Source organism: Rhinoderma darwinii, chromosome 11 (assembly GCF_050947455.1).
Source record: "Rhinoderma darwinii isolate aRhiDar2 chromosome 11, aRhiDar2.hap1, whole genome shotgun sequence".
Lineage (NCBI taxonomy): Eukaryota > Metazoa > Chordata > Amphibia > Anura > Rhinodermatidae > Rhinoderma > Rhinoderma darwinii.
The window spans coordinates 68,812,206-68,836,359 of NC_134697.1; the positions used below are offsets into that span (position 1 = coordinate 68,812,206).

The following is a 24,154-nucleotide window of genomic DNA, read 5'->3' on the forward strand; positions in this document are numbered from 1 at the left end:
TCCTAGAAATGTATGAATAAATTGACAACTGGGTGTTACCAGGTGGGGGTAGGTCACTATACAGACTGACATTTTCCAATCATTGCTGGCAGTGAGACTGTGTAGGTACACACCCCTTTGACAAGGGAATGGTGACAACCAATTGTAAATGTATTCATAAATTTCCAAGCGGAATTGCACAACAAAGAGTTATAACAAAATAGGTTTCAGAATTGTTATTTTATGGCAAATACAAGTATTTACTAAAGTAGACATATCAGGGGTGACAGGTCCTCTTTAAATCACTTAAGTGACTGCCATCCAACAGGGAATCATTCGGAATCCAGTGAATCCTTTAAGAAGATCTGTGGACTAGTGTGTAGACCAACTTAAGAGTGTATCGATATGTCTGCAGCAAGAAGCCATGGTGACTTTAGACGGTGTTGGACTGGAGTATATTGGGCCCAACAGAGGAATTGATTCTGAGGGCCCAACTTCCATTTATACAAAAACAATGCATGTTTAGTTTTGTAGATATTGTACTTTTTTAAAGCTTCTTTAAAGAGACTCTGTCACCACATTATAAGTGCCCTGTCTCCTACATAAGGAGATCGGCGCTGTAATGTAGGTGACAGTAATGCTTTTTAATTAAAAAAACGATCTTTTTTCACAATGTTAGAAGCGATTTTGGTTTATGCTAATGAGCTTTCTTAATGCCCAAGTGGGCACAGGGTGGAGAGGAGTGCATGATGCCGATTGGTCAGCGTCATGCACTCCTCTGTACAACGCCCACTTGGTCGAAAGTAAAAGTACGCCCACTTGGTCATTAAGAAAGCTCATTAGCATAAACAAAAATCGCTCCTAACGTTGTGAAAAAAGATCGTTTTTTTTAAATAAAAAGCATTACTGTCACCTACATTACAGCACCGATCTCCTTATATAGGAGACAGGGCACTTATAATGTGGTGACAGAGTCTCTTTAAGGGGTATTTTTAGTCAAGGATGAGAATTATATTTGTTGTATCGCAACTTAAATATTTAATATTAAATAGGCTAAAAAATATTAAGTAGGACCTCTGTTTGTAAAGAGAGTGATTTGGCTATTAGGTTTAGGGTATGTTCACACGTAGTCAACCAAAACGTCTGAAAATCCAGAGCTGTTTTCAAGGGAAAACAGACCCTGCTTTTCAGACGTTTTTTACCAACTCGCATTTTTACCAACTCATTTTTTTACCAACTCGTTTTTGGAGCTGTTTTCATTGGAGTCTATGAGAAAACAGCTCCAAAAACGTCTGAAAGAAGTGTCCTGCACTTCTTTTGACGAGGCTGTATTTTTACGAGTCGTCGTTTGACAGCTGTCAAACGACGACGCGTAAATAACAGGTCGTCTGCACAGTACGTCGGCAAACCCATTCAAATGAATGGGCAGATGTTTGCCGACGTATTGTAGCCATATTTTCAGACGTAAAACGAGGCATAATACGCCTCGTATACGTCTGAAATTTGGCCGTGTGAACATACCCTTACGCTATATGGACAAAAGTATTGGGACACACCTCTTAATTATTGAATTCAGGTGTTCCAATCAGTCCCATTGCCACAGGTGTATAAAATCCAGTACCTTGCCATGAAGTTGCCTTTACAAACATTTGTGAAAGAATAGGTTGTTCTAAAGTGCTCACAGAATTTGTGTGTGGTACTGTAAAAGGATGCCACAATTGCAACAAGTTTCTTGCTATGCTGGGATAGGTTGGGAGGGATTTTCTTGGTGCGTGTGCTGGCCCTTTAAGGCCGGGAGCGAACTCGCGCACCCTATGCACAGCAGCCTAGGACAGTCTTGTGTGCCGGCATTGCAGAGGAGGGAGACGCCAGCAAAAGTTCACAGGTCTGTGGTCAGGGCAGTTGGTTGATAAGTAATGCCGGCGGTCCGTGACCGCGGCCATTACAGTATCCCCCATTACGTCCCCCCTTCTTAAATCCAGTGTCACGATGTGTGTGTGGACACACTGGGTCATACTGCCGTAGCGGGATAGCAGCTGGCCAATAGGATACCAAGTAAATGTCTATAGTTCGAATAAGGGTACCTGTGGTAATTCAGACAGTAGCGATGGTTAGGCTCGGATGGGACCTTGGCAGCAGGCAGACACCAGGCGCGGTGTAACACAGCAAGCGTAATATACGGCACAACACGACTCCAACTCTCTAATGGCACAGGAGCAAGGTAGCACTGGATACAGGATACAGGTAGCAGGTACGGGAACACTGGGAGCTGGAAAACACTAAGGGACCATTTGCAAAGACTAACACGGTTAAACACAACAACGCTCAGGCAATGAAGGAAGGGGCAGGGCCCTTCTTATAGTCCAGGGTGATCATGGGCAAATTTGACATACTATTTAGGTGTGCGCGCTGGCCCTTTAAGGCCGGGCACAAGCGTACGCGCGCACCCTACGGGACACAGCAGAGTCAAGTGGAAGTGATCCCTGATCACTGATCCATGGTTGCGGCCATCGGGGGGGGTGAGTAATCACGACGGGCCGCGTCCATGGGTGTCACATCCAGAGCATGAGAAGAATTTCCTGATGAGAGCTGGAGCATCCAAATTTTCTTCAGGCTCCCACGACTTCTCCTCAGGACCAAATTCTTTCCAGTCCACGAGGTAGAATGTCCTCCCTCCTACCTTCAGGGTCGGCCTTGGGATAGATGGTGCCCTGTGTTTACATTTTCTTTCGGCACCCCACCCTATCATAACAAAAATGCCCCTTAAAGAGTATAATGCCCCCACACAGTATTATGCCCCTTTTAGTGCCCTCACCATAAGCACAGAGTGACTGAATAATACCCCCATACTGTTACTGAATAATACTGCCACACCATAACCAGACAGTGACTGAATAATACCCCCATACAATTACTGAATAATACCTCCACACCATAACCACAGTAACTGAATAATACCCCCATACTGTTACGAAATAATACCGCCACAACCATAACAACATAGTGACTAAATAGTACCCCCGTACTGTTACTGAATAATACCGCCACACCATAACCATATAGTGACTGAATAATTACCACATACTGTTACTGAATAATACCTCCACACCATAACCACATAGTGACTGAATAATAACCCCATACTCTTGCTGAATAATACCGCCACACCATAACCACATAGTGGCTGAATAATACCCCCATACTGTTACTGAAATACACCTTCACACAATAACCACATAGTGACTGAATAATACCCCCATACTGTTACCGAATAATACTGCCACAAGATAACCACATAGTGACTGAATAATAACCCCATACTGTTACTGAACAATACTGCCACACCATGACCACATAGTGACAGAAAAATACCCCCATACTGTCAGGGCCATATTTAGAATTTCTGCTGCCCTAGGCACTTTTAGGGCTGACGACCCCGATAATGCAGCTTTTCCGCCGCAAGCATCGCAACATGTACTAATTGTTGCCGGTTTTACCTCCCAGGGAAAACCTGCAACAGAAAAACAGCGATTCCACAACATATATTGACATGCTGCGGATTAAAAAAACGCACCGCAGGTCAATTTATGAATGGTTTTTCGGTGTCTTATTTACGCAGAGTGTGGATGAGATTTGTTCAAATATCATCCACTCTACTGCTACTGTATTACGCTGCGGATTTTTCGCAATGAAATTCGTTGCGTAAAATGCGCAGTGTTTATGCTACATGTGGACATACCATAAAAAGAATGGCAAGTGCTATCACATTAACATTCCCTCCCTTGCCCCCCCCCCCCCCGACACATGAACACTGGGGCCATTTACCCTATTATTGATCAGGTCACAGTTTATTATTTTTTAGAAGAAAAAACACTCCCTTCCCGACTGGAGCAAAAAATGCCCTGTAGTACATTGTCCTACTTTTAAAAGTAGGCTAATGAACGGAGGTAACCTGGGACCATGTGATGCAAGCTAACCAATGACAGCTAAGAGCTGTCACTGCTTAGTTTGCTGTCACAGACCCAGGAAGGTAAGTATAATAATTGTTTTGCTTTTTGCGTTATTAGTGTTAATAATGTGGTTTTTTTTTATGTGTGTTTTTTTACAGGTTTGTATGTTGAACTACGTTGGATTCGAGGACTACTTTGATGACAGCATTTTTATTTTCAATAAAATGGTTAACGAGGGTTGTGGGGGGGCTTTCATTTCTCTAAAATATTTTTTCTCTGTAGGTGTTTTTTTTAACTTCATTACTACTGCCTTAGTAATGTCAGCTGTCTGAAAGACAGCATCCATTACAAAGGCGTGGCTTAGTGTTAGCCGGTAAAGAGGCTAACACTTATCTCCCCCCATTATTACCCCATTACCACCACCACCACCAGGGGTTCTAGGAAGAGCCGGGTACAATCCAGTGCCTGACTATCTGAGGTGATGGTTGGGTACTGGGGCAGATGCAGGCTGGTATTATTAGCCTGGGAAAGCCCCAAAACAATGGCCCTTCTCAACCTGATAATGCTGGGCTGCAGCTGCTTTATTGTATCTAGTTGGTTATGAAACAGGGGGGGACCCCAAGTTGTTTTTTCTATTATTTATTAAAATAAAAAAAACTTGGGGTTCCCCCCATTTTTCATAACCAGCCAGATACAAAATAGCAGCAGCAACAGCAGCCTATCATTACCAGGGTGGAAAGGCCCATTGTTTTTGCGCTTTCCCAGCCTAATAATACTAGCCTGCGGCCACCCCAGTGCCGCTCCACCACTTCAGATGGTCAGGTACTGGATCGTACCTGGCTCTTCCCGGCACCCCTGGTAGCAGTGGGTAACAGGGTAATTATGAGGGGGTTAGTGTTAGCCTCTGCACCAGCTAACACTAAGCCCCACCTTAGTAATGGACGCTGTCTATCAGACAGCCACCATTATTAAGGCAGTAGTTATATAGTTTTTTTTTTAAAACAGACACAGAAAAAATTTAAATAATACCCCCTACACAACCCTTGTTGACCAATTTATTGAAAATAAAAATTCTGTCATCGAAGTAGTCCTCAAATCTGACATAGTCCAACGACCGAATCCTGTAATAAAAAAACACCCAAAAAAATTAGTAACATTAACCCCTTAGTGACTAAGCCTGTTTTGGCCTTAAGGACCAGGCCATTTTTTTTCAAATCTGACATGTATCACTTGAAGTGGTAATAACTTTGAAATGCTTTTATTTTTTTAAGCGATTCTGAGATTGTTTTCTCGTGACACATTGGACTTTAAGTTAGTGGTAAAATTTAGACGACGGATTCAGTGTTTTTATATATGAAAAACACCAAAATTTTGAGAAAAAATTGATCTGCTTGTAAGACAGATAGTAATACCACACAAAATAGCTACTGTTTCACATTTCCTATATGTCTACTTTATGTTTGCATTGTTTTTTGAACGTCATTTTATTTTTCTAGGACGTTACAAGGCTTAGAACTTAGAACTTTAGCAGCAAATTCTCACATTTACCAAAAAAATTCAAAAGCCTTATTTTAGGAACCGGTTCTGTTCTGAACTGGTTTTGAGGGCCTTAGATACTTTGTGTAGTATTGCGATTCTTGATACTAAAATTATACTTTGCGAACAATAATAAAAAAGTTCTACCATTTTCTGATGTGAAGCACACGGTGTGATGAATTTTGAACCTCTGTATGCCTCGCATTAATAGTAATTGTTTCTCAGTCATAATGGATAACATTGGGTTAATGCGTGAGGTACATGATGGGGTTAATTACTATTAATGAGCGGCACATGGAGGTATAAAATTCATAACACCTCGTGCCTCACAATAATATGTGAAAGAATGCAGTTTTTATTTAAATGTTTTATACTGTACACATCATAAATGACGCTATAAATTAGTTGTGCAGGTTATTACGGTCACAACAATAATGAATGTGTGTATATTTTATGTATTGAGACTTTTATTTTATGGTTTTTTGTAAAAAGTGGGGGCGTGGATTTTTGTAATTTTTTTTATTTAACATTACTTTATTTATTTTTTTATTTTTTTTTTACTTTAAAGGGGTATTCCAGTTACAAAAAGTTACCCCCTATCAGTAGGCTGGGTGTCCGACAGCTGGGGCCCCCAACGTTTACGATCCCATGTCAGTCTTGCAAATGGTTCCTTAGTGTTATCCTGTTCCTGTTCTTGTTCTTGAGCCTGTTAGTGTTGGAGTCGTGTCCTACTGCACCAGTGTCATCTGCCATGTGCAGTATCATCCGCCACATCCAGTATCATCCACCACGTCCAGTGTCATCCGCCACCTCCAGTTTCATCTGCCACATCCAGCGTTATCCCCCACGTCGGGTGCCACCTGCTGCACCCACCTCCATCTGTGCTGAAGCTTCGGCCACTGTCTGGACAATTTCAGGTACCCTTGAGCTATGTACTGCTATAGACTCTTGCATAGACTGTGACTAGGCCAGCTGCCTCTCCGCTACGGCGGAGCGGCCTAGTGGGTTCACATACCCTGTGATCGTGACAGTGACCCCACAGTGAGTGAAAACTTTAAAGGGGTTTGCTCCTCTAGGACATTTATGGCATATCCACAGGATATGCCATAATTGTCCTATAGATCCGGGTCCCACCTCTGGGACTTGTAACTATCTCTAGAGCGGGGCCCCTTAAACCCTGTTCTGCCTTTCTTGGCTCCAGCTTCTTTCCAGCCTCTTTCTGTTTAGATGGTCGGGAATTACGAAAACAGCAAAGCTCACTGAGCTACGCTGTTTCCGTAACTTCCATAGAAGTGAATGGCAGTTACGAAAGCAGCGTAGCCATTCACTTCTATGGGAGTTACGGAAACAGCGTAGCTCAGCAAGTTTTGCTGCTGACGTAATTCCCGACCATCTAAACAGGAAGTGGCTGGAAAGCAGCGGGAGCCGAGAAAGGCAGAACAGGGTTTAAGGGGCCCCATTCTAGACATAGGCACAGGATCCAGAGCTGGGACCCGCATCTATCGGACATTTATGGCATATCTTGTGGATATGTAATAAATGTTAAAGCAGGACAAACCCCTTTAACTGTCCACTGAGCTCCATTCCACATTTTTCTACAGACAGGGCAGCTAGCACTACCTCCTAGTTCTTTTTATTCTCAGTCAGTCCCCTTCACGATGCTCAGCACACACACCACACAGTAAAAGTGCCGGCAGGCTCAGGGGGCAGAACAATAAGAACCCGAACACTGATTAACTGAGAGGCTCAGCCAACCAGTATTAGGGTTAATTTCAGAGGCGCCGCTGTCCCAGATCAATACCTGGTCAGAAAAATGTGATGCTGCTTGCTAGATGCGGTGCACTCTATCTGGTGGTCTTGATCACCTAGTGAGTGTCACTGTCAGATGTTGCACTGCATCTGACAGTGACGCTGGTTACCAGGTGATGAAAACACCAGACAGAGCAAGCCTCGCCAGGCCCCACCCCTCCTAATACGTTTCTAAGTAATAGATCAGCCCCCTCCCACCCTGTGCACTTTTGGCAACTCAAAGATAGGGCTCCCTTCCTTAACATATGTTACTGATGGCATCAATACCATATGTGAAGAAAGGGGGCCCGATCTGTGAGTCACCGAAAGTGCACAGGGAGGGAAGGGAGTCCCCCTCCGTCTGCCGCACGGCCGTGCCGATCTATGTGTCGATCTATGCGACAACGTTTAGGGCAACTGACTGGGTCCCCACCCTCTCCGTGCTCCTGTGCAGCCAAACTGGCTGCACCGGCGATATGTCTGCCCATGGATGAGCCTGGACTCCGCGAATGCAAAGAAAACGTTACCTGTCTGACTGCATTGTGCCAATTGGGCCAATTGTGCCAAAAGGGGAGGGATAATGCTATGGGGTTGTTTTTCAGGGGTTCGTTTAGGTTCCATAGTTCCACTGAAGTGAAACCTTAATGCTTCAGAATACCGAAACATTTTGGACAATTGTATGCATTCAACCTTGTGGGAAAAATTTGGGAAAGGCTATTTTCTGATCCACCCTGACTGTGCCCCAGTGCATAAAGGTCCATAAAGGCATGGTTGGATGAGTTTGGTGTGGTAGAACTGGCACGCACAGGGCCCTGACCTCAACCCCAACTAACGCTTTTGGATGAACTAGAACGGAGATTGCGAGCCAGGCCCTCGCGTCCAAAATCAGTGTCTGACCTCACAAATGCTATTCTGGATGAATGGCCAAAACTTCCCACAGACACATATTTGCTTTAGTGCCTTACTGTTCTTGTCGGCATGCTATCAAGCTCTATCAAGCCATAAAGCGAGTTCCCTATCGCTGGAGTCCCCAGGCAGAGCATCAGCTGATGCTCTGCTCAGGGACTCCAGCACAGCTCACGACGTCACTGTAAATGTCCTTATATGGACAGTGACGTCGGCAGGAGTGTTGGAGTCTCTGGGCAGAGCATCAGCTAATGCTCTGATAGGTAAGCCAGCGATAGGGAACTCCTGACGTCACTGTCCATATATAAACAGTGACGTTGAGAGCAGTGCTGGAGTCTCAAGGCAGAGCCTCAGCTAATGCTCTGATCGGGGACTTCAGCAATAGGGAACTCCTGATGTCACTGTCCATATATGGACAGTGACGTCAGGAGCAGTGCTGGAGTCCCGAGCAGTGTGCTAACTGATTCTCTGCTCGGGGACTCCAGCTCTGCCAGCCCCTTTCGGTCATGCGCTTGAGAGCACACCGACACGAACAGCACAGGGAAGCAAGCCCTCAGTCATGTGGGGCCATGTCGGCGCATCATCAATATTAGGAAAGGACTTCCGGCACCAATTTACTATGTTTGGACTGCACGAGTTAGTGCAGAATTAAAAATTAAAGTACATTAGTAAGTAACTTCTTTTCACATAAATATTTAAATCCAAAGCAATTTTTTGTCCCCGGATAAAGCATTTAACTGCTAGTTGGAAATGCCCTAATAGAGTATTTAAAAATAGGTTTTCTAAACAAGACAACTAATTTAAAGTTTAAGAAAAACTACAATAAACAGAAAGGAACAGCAGTATACCACAATTCAAGCAGATCACATGCCACAAAACGCAATTACCAAACATAGCATGTTTACACTACCGTTCAAAAGTTTGGGGTCACCCAGACAATTTTGTGTTTTCCATGAAAACTCACACTTATATTTATCAAATGAGTTGCAAAATTACTAGAAAATATAATCAAGACATTGACAAGGTTAGAAATAATGATTTTTATTTGAAATAATAATTTTCTCCTTCAAACTTTGCTTTCTTCAAAGAATGCTCCATTTGCAGCAATTACAGCATTGCAGACCTTTGTCATTCTAGCTGTTAATTTGCTGAGGTAATCGGGAGAAATTTCACCCCATGCTTCCAAAAGGCCCTCCCACAAGTTGGATTGCCTTGGTGGGCACTTCTTGCGTACCATACGGTCAAGCTGCTCCTACAGCAGCTCTATGGGGTTGAGATCTGGTGACTGTGCTGGCCACTCCATTACAGATAGAATACCAGCTGCCTGCTTCTTCCCTAAATAGTTCTTGCATCATTTGGAGGCGTGCTTTGGGTCATTGTCCTGTTGTAGGATGAAATTGGCTCCAATCAAGCGCTGTCCACAGGGTATGGCATGGCGTTGCAAAATGGAGTGATAGCCTTCCTTATTCAAAATCCCTTTTACCTTGTACAAATCTCCCACATTACCAGCCCCAAAGCAACCCCAGACCATCACATTACGTCCACCATGCTTGACAGATGGCGTCAGGCACTCTTGCAGCATCTTTTCAGTTGTTCTGCGTCTCACAAATATTTTTCTGTGTGATCCAAACACCTCAAACTTTGATTCGTCTGTCCATAACACTTTTTTCCAATCTTCCTCTGTCCAATGTCTGTGTGCTTTTGCCCATATTAATCTTTTCCTTTTATTAGCCAGTCTCAGATATGGCTTTTTCTTTGCCACTCTGCCCTGAAGGCCAGCATACCGGAGTCGCCTCTTCACTGTAGACGTTGACACTGGCGTTTTGCGGGTACTATTTAATGAAGCTGCCAGCTGACGACCTGTGAGGCGTCTATTTCTCAAACTAGAGACTCTAATGTACTTGTCTTGTTGCTCAGTTGTGCAGCGGGGCCTCCCACTTCTCTTTCTACTCTGGTTAGAGCCTGTGTGTGCTGTCCTCTAAAGGGAGTAGTACACACCGTTGTAGGAAATCTTCAGTTTCTTGGCAATTTCTCGCATGGAATAGCCTTAATTTCTAAGAACAAGAATAGACTGTCGAGTTTCACATGAAAGCTCTCTTTTTCTAGCCATTTTGAGAGTTTAATCGAACCCACAAACGTAATGCTCCAGATTCTCAACTAGCTCAAAGGAAGGTCAGTTTTATAGCTCCTCTAAACAGCAAAACTGTTTACAGTGGTGCTAACATAATTGCACAAGGGTTTTCAAGTGTTTTCTAATTATCCATTAGCCTTCTAACACAGTTAGCAAACCGAATGTACCATTAGAACACTGGAGTGATGGATGCTGGAAATGGGCCTCTATTCACCTATGTAGATATTGCATTAAAAAACAGACGTTTGCAGCTCGAATAGTCATTTAGCACATTAACAATGTATAGAGTGTATTTCTGATTAATTTAATGCTATCTTCATTAAAAAAAAACTGTGCTTTTCTTTCAAAAATAAGGAAATTGCAAAGTGACCCTAAACTTTTGAACGGTAGTGTATATTTTAGATTTACTGCCACATTTAGATGCTCAATTTCATATTCACTTTTCAATGCTGACAAGGAAATACACAGTGGAAGCATAAAGATAAATATTAAAGCAAACAGCATCACTCTGGTCCATGGGTTGTGTCTGGTATTACAACCGTACCACATTCACGTAGATGGGGATGAGCTGAAACACTAGACAAAGCCCATCGACAGAAGAGACGTAGTTTCTGGGCAAAAGACAGAAAATTGTACACTACCGTTGAAAAGTTTGGGGTCACCCAGACAATTTTGTGTTTTCCATGAAAACTCACACTTATATTTATCAAATGAGTTGCAATATGACTAGAAAATATAGTCAAGACATTGACAAGGTTAGAAATAATGATTTTTATTTCAAATAATAATTTTCTCCTTCAAACTTTGCTTTCGTCAAAGAATGCTCCATTTGCAGCAATTACAGCACTGCAGACCTTTGGCATTCTAGCTGTTAATTTGCTGAGGTAATCGGGAGAAATTTCACCCCATGCTTCCAGAAGCCCCTCCCACAAGTTGGATTGGCTTGATGGGCACTTCTTGCGTACCATACGGTCAAGCTGCTCCCACAACAGCTCTATGGGGTTGAGATCTGGTGACTGCGCTGGCCACTCCATTACAGATAGAATACCAGCTGCCTGCTTCTTCCCTAAATAGTTCTTGCATCATTTGGAGGTGTGCTTTGGGTCCTTGTCCTGTTGTAGGATGAAATTGGCTCCAATCAAGCGCTGTCCACAGGGTATGGCATGGCGTTGCAAAATGGAGTGATAGCCTTCCTTATTCAAAATCCCTTTTACCTTGTACAAATCTCCCACTTTACCAGCACCAAAGCAACCCCAGACCATCACATTACCTCCACCATGCTTGACAGATAGTGTCAGGCACTCTTCCAGCATCTTTTCAGTTGTTCTGCGTCTCACAAATGTTCTTCTGTGTGATCCAAACACCTCAAACTTCGATTTGTCTGTCCATAACACTTTTTTCCAATCTTCCTTTGTCCAATGTCTGTGTGTTTTTGCCCATATTCATCTTTTCCTTTTATTAGCCAGTCTCAGATATGGCTTTTTCTTTGCCACTCTGCCCTGAAGGCCAGCATCCCGGAGTCACCTCTTCACTGTAGACGTTGACACTGGCGTTTTGCGGCTACTATTTAATGAAGCTGCCAGTTGAGGACCTGTGAGGCGTCTATTTCTCAAACTAGAGACTCTAATGTACTTGTCTTGTTGCTCAGTTGTGCAGCGGAGACTCCCACTTCTCTTTCTACTCTGGTTAGAGCCTGTTTGTGCTGTCCTCTGAAGGGAGTAGTACACACCGTTGTAGGAAATCTTCAGTTTCTTGGCAATTTATCACATGGAATAGCCTTCATTTCTAAGAACAAGAATAGACTGTCGAGTTTCACATGAAAGCTCTCTTGTTCTAGCCATTTTGAGAGTTTAATCAAACCCACAAATGTAATGCTCCAGATTCTCAACTAGCTCAAAGTAAGGTCAGTTTTATAGCTCCTCTAAACAGCAAAACTGTTTACAGCGATACTAACATAATTGCACAAGGGTTTTCAAGTGTTTTCTAATCATCCTTTAGCCTTCTAACACAGTTATCAAACACAATGTACCATTAGAACACTGGAGTGATGGTTGCTGGAAATGGGCCTCTACACAGCTATGTAGATATTGCATTAAAAACCAGACCTTCTGATTAATTTAATGTTATCTTCATTGAAAAAAACTGTGCTTTTCTTTCAAAAATATGGAAATTTCTAAGTGACCCTAAACTTTTGAACGGTAGTGTACATAAATCAATTAATTACCCAGAGGCTTATAACCCCATGTAAAAGGGCCCAGCAACAGTTGTCAAACGGAAAACACTAATTTGTTGGATCGTATCTTTCATGCGGTCCTAAAAATCAACCTATTAGTTTTATATGCTATTTTTTGAGGGATGCATTTGGTTCCTCACTCTTGATTTGCCAAGTACACTCATATGGTTAATAAATGTAAGAAATTAGAAAGACATTTTCACTGAAAAACATAATTTACAGGGTAACTGGTATTTTCACAGGGCAGATTACTGTTCCAGGGAAAAGTCCAATTGCCAGTAGAAGGTCAACGTTTTCTTTTACCCTGTGGCATATTGGTCTATGACATATTATGGTTGTTTGTTACCTTGTTCTGGATCAACTGTAGTGTGTGAGGATGAAAGGTTGATCTTGATGTATGTTTGTCTTTCCCACTAACGATGTAAGTGGGAATGTGAGTTCATAAAATACTGAAATTGCAGACAGACACTTTCGTTTTAACTGATGATAAACAATTTTATGTTCCAGAATGGCAATTGCAAAATACATTCCCTGCCTGCGGCCAATACTTAGAGTAACACGCAAAGACTCTAAGTCCTACAGCAGCTATCCATCATCTAGACGTTCCACTGTTACCAGCCATTGCAGTCAATCTTCTGATTTTAATGGGCATTCAAAACTTAAAGGTCGTCTGCCCTCGGTCTCAGACAGTGAATCTGTAAGAAAATTTAAAAATACTATTTCTGCAGTATATACAATGTTATCTGTTTGCATACTATAGACATGATTGTGGTGCACGAACTAAGTCCTCAAGATCTCAGCTGTCAAACTGCGAAAAGAACAGAAAATCATTCACTGTTGGATAATCTTTCTTGGTGACAGAATTTGGCCATCACTTCCCCAAGCACAGAATGCTTGTTGCCTTACGCCATGCTCCTTATTCTTTAAAAATAGACCTTTTGTTTGTTTTTGTACAATGGAGTAGCACACCTGTGGTTATCATAAGGTTTCAGGCACTGCATACAGACTTGTAAAGTTTCTTCACACATCGCTTGCAAGACTCGCCCAACCACACCGTACAGCCTAATTTCCCCCTAACAGTTGGTGCAGCTGTATCCTCAAACAGTAATCACAACAGCGTTCACCCTCTTCCCCATGTAGTACAGTGTTCCCCTTTCTATAATTTGCCAGTCACAGGAGTGTTCCTCCTCTCTCTTAAAATAGTCACAGGCATTCTCCCAACAGCAGTCAATGCAGTGCCCCTTAACAGTAATCACCGCATTGTTCCCCTTGTCCCTACAATAATATCCCCCTTCCCCTAATAGTCACAGCAGGATCTTTCCCCCTTTTCCACTAGTCAGAACAATGCTTTGCCTTCTGTAATATATATGGTATTATGTACTTTCTGATTTTCATGATTTATTCAGTGTAAAAAATTAACAGATATCAGCATGACCCCATATCTTATTTATTTATTACAGGGTTGGACTGATGCTGAAGCTGATATCAGTAATGTGAACTCCAGACAAGCTAGTAGGCAGGTTTCCTATGAGATGAGCAGAGACACCACTGACATCAATGATGTAAAATCTAAAGCTAAACTGAAAAGTCATGATTCTGGAATATTTGAAAAGGTAAGAACACATTTTACATTTCTGCGTACAGCAAAGAGAATGTTAAATTTTGTTCTCAGTAATGGTCTGTCCCGTTAGCCTTGTGTAGTTCATTTCAATTGTGTTTTACTATTGTTTTTGTGTGTTGTTTGTTTTTGTTTTTAAATGTTTATAGTATTCACTTTTTTTATCTAGGAGGTACTTTTTCAGAAAGTTTCAATATTTTAGAGCTCTTCTAACTTATTAAATCAAAGGTATGCTTTATTATGTAACATGTTCCACAACATTTGTACTATAGAGGTAAATCCTGCGGCTACTATGGGGCCACTGGAGAGCGGGGGCCTGGTCCAGAATGGCTGCATACCTTATTTTAATGGTTGTTGAGAACATGTGGTGGGTGTCACGTTGGGTGCGTGGACCCACTCAGCCATACTGCCTTGACAATATAGGAGCTGGCCAACAGGGTACAAGTCAAAGTCAATAGTTCGGATAGGTGTACCTGTGGTAACCTCTGACAGTAGCGAAGACAGGCTTGGATGGGACCTTGGCAGCAGGCGGACACCAGGCGTGGTGTAACCAGGAAGGCGTAGTACTCAGCACAACATAACTCCAACTCTAAATGACACTTGATTCAGGATAGCACGGGACACAAGATACAGTTAGCAGGAATGGGAACACTAGGAACTAGGAAACACTTAAGGGACCATTTGCAGAGACGAACATAGGTAAACGACAACAACACTCAGGCAATGCAGGAAAGAGCAGGGCCCTTCTTATAGTCCAGGGTGCTCATGGGCTAATTTGGTAACTAATTCAGGTGCGCCTGCTGGCCCTTTCAGAGTTGGCACGAGTGTGTGCGCGCACCCTACGGGACACAGCAGAGTGACATAGAAATGAGAGCTGGCGTCTCCTGAGGAGATGCAGGACAGCGCTCACTGATCCATGGCTGCGGCCGTCAGGAGGTAAGGAAACCTGAAGGCCCACGGCCATGGGTGTTACAGTATCCCCCCTCTTATGCCCCCTCCTCTTGGGGCCAGAGCGAGAGAGAAACTTCTTCAGGAGGGTAGGGGCATTGAGGTTCTCCTCTGGCTCCCAGGATCCCTCTTCAGGACCAAACCCCCTCCAATCCACCAAATAAAAAGTTCTTCCTCCCACTCTCTTGGTGTCCAGTATCTCCTTAACCTCAAATGTATCTGATGAACCGCTGGGAGCAACTGCAGGACTAGGAATTTTGGTGTAGCGGTTCAGGACCACAGGCTTCAGAAGAGAGACATGGAAGGAGTTGGGGATTTTGAGGGTAGGAGTCAGCCGAAGCTTGTAGGAGACAGGATTGATCTATTGCAAGATCTCGAAGGGTCCGAGAAACCTGGGAGCAAACTTGTATGATGGCACTCACAGCTGGATATTTCTGGAAGACAGCCAGACCTTGGTACCTGGAGGAAACTGGGGAGGCTCTTCTCCCTGTGTCTGCCTTATGTTCCATGCAGTCGGCCAGCAGAATGGAGGATCGGGTCTGCTGCCAGATTTGCAGGAAGTCCCTGAAAGCAGAATCAGGTGCGGGCACTTCGGACATAACGGATACCGTGAGAAGAATTAGTGGGTGTTGGCCGTAGACAATGAAGAACGGTGTAGTTCGTGTGGACTCGCTAGTATGGTTATTGTACGAGAACTCGGCCCAAGGAAGAAGCTGCACCCAGTCATCATGCTGCTTGGAGATGAAGTGTCGTATGTAGTTCTCCATGATCTGATTCATCCTCTCGACTTGACCATTGGACTGGGGATGGTAGGCTGAGGAAAAGTCCAATGTTACATTGAGAAGTTTACAGAGGGCTCTCCAGAACCTTGAGGTGACCTGAACCCCCTGATCAGACACGATATGCAGAGGTAAGCCGTGCAGGTGGAAGATGTTTTGGATGAAGAGGTTGGCCAGTCGAGAAGCAGAAGGTAGACCGGTCAGCGGAACGAAGTGAGTCATCTTCGAAAATTGGTCCACCACCTCCCAGACCGTACTGTATCCCACAGCGGGAGGCAGAACTGTAACAAAGTCCATTGCACAGTCAGCGGCTGGAGCAGGCCAGCAGGTTTGGAGTGCGCAACCTTGTTAGCTGCGCACACCGAGCAGGATGAAACAAAGTCCATGATGTCCTTGGGCAGCGTGGGCCACCAGAAATGACAGGCAATGAGGTCTCGGGTCTTACGGGTACCCGCATGACCTGTCAATCTGGGGCTGTGTCCCCAGTGGAGGATTCTCCCTCTGTCTGCCAGGCGCACAAAAGTCCTCCCCGGAGGGATGTCTCTAATTTGCAGGGGGTTGACAGAGACAATGCAAGACGGATCAACAATATTCTGTGGAGACTCCATGGTTTCCTCTGTCTCAAACGACCTGGATAAGGCATCGGTCCTCACAGTCTTGTCGGCCGGACGGTAAAGGAGCTCAAACTGGAACCGAGCAAAGAACAGCGACCACCTGGCCTGATGAGGGTTCAGCCATTGGGCCATCTGGAGATAGGTGAGATTCTTGTGGTTAGTGAATATCATGATGGGATGAACTGCGCCCTCTAGTAGATGTCTCCACTCCTCCAGGACCAATTTGATGGCCAGTAACTCCCAATCCCCAATCGAGTAGTTGTGTTCTGCGGTAGAGAAGAGTTTAGAGTAATAGCCTTGCCCTTGGAAACTCTCTGGAACAGAAGTACACCGGCACCAACAGGGGAGGCGTCCACCTCCAACAAAAACTGTCGTGATACATCTGGATGATGAAGGATAGAGGCTGGCGTGAAGGCACTCTTCAGGCTATTAAATGCGGATTCCGCTTCTGGAGTCCACACCTTCGCGTTCATGTCTATTTTGGTGTGGGTAGATATTGGAGATGTCAGTCAGGAGGAATGAACTGTCTGTAGAAATTGGCGAATCCCAGGAAACGCTGTATGAACCTCAAGCCTTAAGGACGTGGCCATTTCAGGACAGTCTTTACCTTCTCACGATCCATCTTGAGGCCTTGATCCGAGATGATGTAGCCCAGGAAGGGTAGTGCATCTCTCTCTCAAACACGCACTTCTCTAACTTGGCGTACAGGCATTTCTCCCTTAATCGTATCAAAACTTGACGGAAATGTCTCTGATGAGTCATCAGATCTGGAGAAAAAAATCAAGATGTCATCAAGATAGACCACAACATAAACATAGAGGAGGTCACGGAAGATGTCATTAACGAACTCTTGGAAGACCGCGGGAGCGTTACACAGGCCAAAGGGCATTACTAGGTATTCATAGTGTCCGTGACAGGTGTTAAATGCCGTCTTCCATTCGTCACCCCGGTGAATCCGGATTAGGTTATAAGCCCCCCGCAGGTCTAGTTTAGAAAATTTTTGGGCTCCTCGTATGCGATCAAACAGTTCAGAAATCAATGGCAACGGATATCTATTTTTTACCGTGATCTGGTTGAGAACCCGGTAGTGGACGCAGGGTCGCAGAGAACCATCCTTTTTCTTAACGAAGAAGAACCCGGCTCCTGCCGGGGAGGAAGACTTCCGTATGAAGCCTCTCTCCAGATTCTCCTTAATATAGGCGACATGGACTGAGTCTCTGGCAAGGAGAGAGGATATACCCTACCATGGGAAAGGGATGCACACGGAATCAGCTCGATAGGACAGTCATACGCCTGGTGTGGAGGCAGCGTCTCCACCTCTTTCTTGCTGAAGACATTCGAGAATGTAGAATAATAACAAGGCAATCCTGCCAAGGATTGAGGCAGAGGAGACTGAGTCGGATGAATCTGTACCAGGCAGAGGTTGAGATACTCGGGATCCACTGGAGGACCTCTCCAGAATTCCAGTCCAGGACTGGGGCATGTAGTCGGAAACAGGGCAGGCCCAGTAGCACAGGGTTGATGGCTTTAGACAAGACTAAAAAATTAGATGAGCTCGGAATGAAGGGCTCCTACTTGGAGATCCAGAGGCTTGGTCACAGCGACAAGCGTGCCTGGCAGAGGTAGTCCATTCACCGATGCAACAAAGGCCTTTCCAGAGGGGTTGTGGGCAACTGGAGAAGATCCACCAGGTCTCTCCGAATGAAGTTAGCTGCAGATCCAGAGTCCAGATAGGCAGAGACCCGGTGCGTCTTTTCGCCGAACACTATGGTCACGGGTAGAGATGAGCGAACTTATCAAAAGTTCGGTTCGGCTAGTTCGCCGAATTTCCCGAAAAAGTTCGATTCGGACCGAACTAATTCGGACCGAACCTGTAATTTCCGTGCGCCGAGCATGCTACTGTCCAGGGTGCTGATAGAGTTAATGGGCTGCACTAACTCTTTCAGCAACCTTGACAGTACATGCTCGGCGCGCGGAAAATAAAATTTTAATGTAATAAAAAATAAAAAAAAATAAGTTCATACTTACTTTCCTCCTGTCCGGAGGAACGTATTATTATTTTTTTTTGGCATGTATGTATGTTGGCATGTATGTATGTTGGCATGTTTTTATTTTTGCATGTATGTTTGCATGTATGTTTATATATATGTGCATGTATGTAATTATGTTTGCATGTATTTATGTTTGCATGTATATTTGTGCATGCTTGTATATATGTATGTATGTATCTTTGCATGTTTGTTTGTATGTATGTATGTTTTCATGTGTGTGTGTGTGTATGCATGTATGTATGATAGTTTGCATGTATGTATGTATATATGTGTGTATGTTTGCATGTATGTATATTTGCATGTATATATGTGCATGCTTGTAAGTATGTATGTATGTATGTATGTATGTATGTATGTTTGTATATATGTATGTATGTATGTTTGCATGTATGTTTGTTTGTATATATGTCTGTATGGCCATGTATGATACTGTCTGCTGGCGCCCTGTATCTAAGTCAACTTCGCGGCAGGCTTCTATACATGGTGTAACAGTCAGTATCACACATTAAACTGAATCCTAAGCCTACGACATGTTTTATTTTATTTATTTTTTATTTATTTTTTTACAGGTTTGGTGTTTGGACTACGTCGGTTTCGAGGACTACTTAGATGACGGGTTTTTTCTACAATAAAATGGTTAATGAGGGTTGTGTTGGGGGTGCTTTATTTCAATAAAATATTTTATCTATATCTTTGTCTTTTCTTTTCAAATTTTATTACTACCACTTTAGTAATGGCCGCTGTCTGAGTGACAACATCCATTAGTAAGGCGAGGCTTAGTGTTAGCCGGTGCAGAGGCTAACACTAACCACCATTATTACCCCGGTACCCACCACCACCAGGGGTGCCGGAAAGAGCCAGGTATGATCCAGTACCCGACCATCTGTTGTGATGGTCGGGCTCTGGGGCGGCCGCAGGCTGGTATCATGAGGCTGGGAAGGGCCAAAAACAGTGGACCTTCCCACCCTTGTAATGCTAGGCTGCTGCTGCTGTGTATTATCAGGCTGGTTATAAAAGTGGGGGGGACCACCCAATTTATCATAACCAGCCACATACAACACAGTGTTATTAGCCTGGGAATGGACAAAACCAGTGGCCCTTCCCACCCATGTAATGCCAGACTGCTGCGGCCTTGTATATGGCTGGTTATTAAATATGTGGGGGACCCGTCTATTGTTAAATTTGTTAAATTAAAAAAAAAAAAACGACGTGGGGGTCCCCCCCAGTTTTATAACCAGCCCGATACAACACAGCAGCAGCAGCCTAGCATTACAAGGGTGGGAAGGTCCACTGTTTTTGGCCCTTCCCAGCCTCATAATACCAGCCTACGGCCGCCCCAGCACCCGACCATCACAACAGATGGTCGGGTACTGGATCATACCAAGCTCTTCCCGGCACCCCTGGTGGTGGTGGGTACCGGGGTAATAATGGGTGGTTAGTGCTAGCCTCTGCACGGGCTAACACTAAGTACCGCCTTAATAATGGACGCTGTCAATCAGCCAACTGCCATTATCTAGGCACTAATAAAGTTTAAAAAAAAACACAAAGACAATTCTTTTTTATTGAAATAAGAAATCCCCAACAAAACCCTCGTTAACCATTTTATTAAAATTTGAAAAAACGTAGATCTACGCAGTAGTCCAACGAATCGAAGATGTAGTCCAATCGGTACATCAAAATCTGCAACAACATAAAAAAACAGTTATCAATGTGAACAATAACAATACTTCTACTCACCTACACACATATATACACGCACACACAAACAAACAACCATACACAAACACACACATATATACACAAACACAACAAGATATACACACACACACACACACACACACACACATAAACAGACAAACACACACATATACACGAACTCACACATATACAAACAAAAACACACATATCCAAACACACACATATACACAAACACACACATATACACAAACACACACATATACACAAACACACACATATACACAAACACATATACACAGTTATACACAAACACAACAAGATATACTCAAACACACACACACACACACACACATAAAGAGACAAACACACACACACAAATACACACACATATACACGAACTAACACATATACACAAACACACATACCCAAACACACACATATACACAAACACACACATACACAAACACATGTACACAAACAGACCCATATATACACAAACACACACATATACACAAACACACACACACACAAACATATACACAAACACATATACACAAACACCCATATATACATAAACACACAAACACACACCCATATACACACATATACACAAACACACATACAAAAACACACACACACAAAGATCTACACACACACACACACACAAACACACACACACACACACACACAGTTCACAGCAGCACAGAGTATTTCAGGAGATGAGCGTGCGGATCTTGTGCGGGGTGGTGACTTGCCAATCATGTGAAGGTGTTATTGAGGACAGGAGTGGAGGAGAGGTACAACTGAGCTACGTAATGGTAAGAGCAGGGTTCACAGCAGCACTGAATCTGCACGCTCATCTCCTGAAATACTCTGTGCTGCTGTGAACTCTGCTCTTACCATTACGTAGCTCAGTCTGTTACCTCTCCTCCACTCCTGTCCTCAATAACACCTTCACATGATTGGCAAGCCCCCACCCCGCACAAGATCCGCACGCTCATCTCCTGAAATACTCTGTGCTGCTGTGAACTCTGCTCTTACCATTACGTGGTGACTTGCCAATCATGTGAAGGTGTTATTGAGGACAGGAGTGGAGGAGAGGTACAACTGAGCTACGTAATGGTAAGAGCAGAGTTCACAGCAGCACTGAATCTGCACGCTCATCTCCTGAAATACTTTGTGCTGCCTTAAACTCTATGGACAGGTCAGGATCCTGTTTCTTTTAAATGCTGCACTGTAGCACAGCCTTATATAGTGGATCGAGCGGGTTCCCCAGCAGCATTTAAAAGAAACAGGATCCTGACCTGTCCACAGAGTTTAAGGCAGCACAAAGTATTTAAGGAGATGAGCACGGCCGGCCACGGGCAGCCGGTCGTTTTTCCGAGCCGTGCTCCCATTATAAAATATTTTACCCGTAATGACGTGTGGCTACATGTGTGCACCCGTCATTACGGCAGCGTTGCTAGGCGACGTCAGTAAATAGTCACTTTCCAGGGTGCTGAAAGAGTTAACTGATCGGCAGTAACTGTTTCAGCACCCTGGACAGTGACTACCAATCACAATATAGAGTAACCTGTAAAAAAAAAAGACGTTCATACTTACCGAGAACTTTCTGCTTCCTCCAGTCCGGTCTCCTGGCCGTTGCCTTGGTGACGCGTCCCTCTCGACATCCAGCTCGACCTTCCTGGATGACGATACAGCCCATGTGACCGCTGCAGCCAATCACAGGCTGCAGAGGCCTCTGCAGCCAATCACAGGCTGCCGCGTCGGAAAAGAAGGTCGGACTGGAGGAAGAAGAGGGACTCGTCACCAAGACAACGACCGGGTACGTATGAAATGCTTTTAATTTTATTTTTAATCAGCAGCCTCTTTTCTCTATCAGTGATTGATAGAGATAAGTGGCTGCTGATTTGTATAATATTTTTGACCGGGTTCGGTCAAAACGGGTTCGGCCGAGAAAATCCGGGATCAGCACTGCCAGGAGGTGTAGTCAGAGGGTCTGTACTGCCAGGAGGTGTAGTAGGAGTATGGCAGCTTGCACAGAGGTCTAGCATATCTGCCCGCATCACTTGTGACATTGGCATGGTCTTGGATTGACCAGCGGGGTCCATGGCCTGAACATAGTGTCACGTTGGGTGCATGGACCCACTGGGCCATACTGCCTTGACGGTATAGCAGCTGGCCAACGGGGTATAAGTCAAAGTCAATAGTTCGGATAGGTGTACCTGTGGTAACCTCTGACAGTACCGAAGACAAGCTCGGATGGGACCTTGGCAGCAGGCGGATACCAGGCGTGGTGTAACCAGGAAGGCATAGACACTCAGCAGGACACGACTCCAACTCTAAATTGATTCAGGATAGCACGGGACACAGGATACAGGTAGCAGGAACGGGAACACTGGGAACTAGGAAACACTTAAGGCACCATTTGCAGAGACGAACATTGGTAAACGACGACAACAACGCTCAGGCAATGCAGGAAGCGGCAGGGCACTTCTTATAGTCCAGGTTACTCATGGGCTAATTTGGTAACTAATTCAGGTGCGCCTGCTGGCCCCTTAAGGGCGGCACGAGTGTGCGCGCGCACCCTACGGAACACAGCAGAGTGAAGCGGAAGTGAGCACTGGCGTCTCCTGAGGAGGAGATGCGGGCCAGCGCTCACCGATCCATGGCTGCGGCTGTCAGGTGGTGAGTACACCTGGCGGCCCACGGCCATGGGTGTTACAGTGGGAATCCCCTCTCCACATGTCTTAGAATGTTAGAAAACAAGGGTGTGAGGAATCCACCCAAGGATGAGGGAAAGATGATGGGGGACAAACAAGCAACATATTCTCCATTCAAAAATGGTCAAGAGTGTGGTGGTGGTAGTGGTGTTAACCAGCATCAGCAGGGGGCGCATTTCAATATTTGCTCTGATACCTACTCATCTCTATGTACGCCTCTGCACAAAGATCAATACATGGATGGAGTTAGATCTCAGCAACATTTGAATCTGAATTAGCAGCCCCCAGTAAGAATTATTTCATATTATGTTGTATATTTGGCACTAACAGATAATTTAGAGATGTAATATTAATCATCAAAACTTTGTTTTATTTCCTTATTTTGTAGAACTCAATGGACACAGATGAGATTGCATTGGTGGAAATTGGCCCATCAGATCGTAGTTCTCCACTTGCTGTAAGTAGTTTACACTACATTCAACATGAGTATATATATACATAATTTTTTTATTATTTATTTATTTATCTTTTTGTAATGATACTTTTGGAAAAGAAGTACATTTTCTGTAGTGCTCATTACATCAGCCAAAAAAAAATCCAATTCTGTACTCCTTTAGTTATGAAAAACACTGAATGTTTATAAAGTTCAATAGATTTTTTCATACTTTGGTTCACGTGTCCACGTTTCTAAATTATTTAATAATACTAAACAAAAAATAATTTCTTCAGAAGGGGACCCAAAACACCTCTGCCTTATAAAAAGGCACCAAAGTCATAAATGGTACATGGAAGGTGGGAGGCTCTGTTTCACCTCCGCATTTGACTCTAACCTTGAATTTGTTACCTTTGAGTCGGCACCAGTGCACCTTTTGAATTGAGAAACTTTGAAAAGGTACGAACACATTTCTGTGTACAGCTATTTGAACAGGATATGCCTTAAATATGTAACAGATGTGGGTCCCAGCTCTGGGACCCGCACCTATCTCAAGAAAAGGAGAAACCTAACCCCCATACTGCCTGGTGAGGCAGCCAACAGCCTCCACATATAGGCGGGGAATAAATTGCAAGGTAGCTGCACATGTGCATGGCTCTCTTCATTAATTCCTATGGAAGTTAGGGAAACAGCTGAGCCCGCTTGCTGGAACTCGCATCTATCACGTGGGAATAACCTTTTAATAGTTAGATGGTATAGAATTATGG

General features: G+C 44.1%; 1 protein-coding gene across 1 annotated transcript in view; it reads left to right on the forward strand.

Moving 5' to 3' along the window:
• OPN4 (opsin 4) overlaps positions 1–24,154 on the forward strand; it is a 95,213-nt gene that overhangs the window by 67,101 nt on the left and 3,958 nt on the right. The window contains exons 8-10 of the mRNA XM_075842766.1: positions 13,031–13,220; positions 13,984–14,136; positions 23,343–23,411. Of these exons, the coding sequence (XP_075698881.1) occupies positions 13,031–13,220; positions 13,984–14,136; positions 23,343–23,411 (412 nt within the window). The remainder of the gene's footprint in view (positions 1–13,030; positions 13,221–13,983; positions 14,137–23,342; positions 23,412–24,154) is intronic.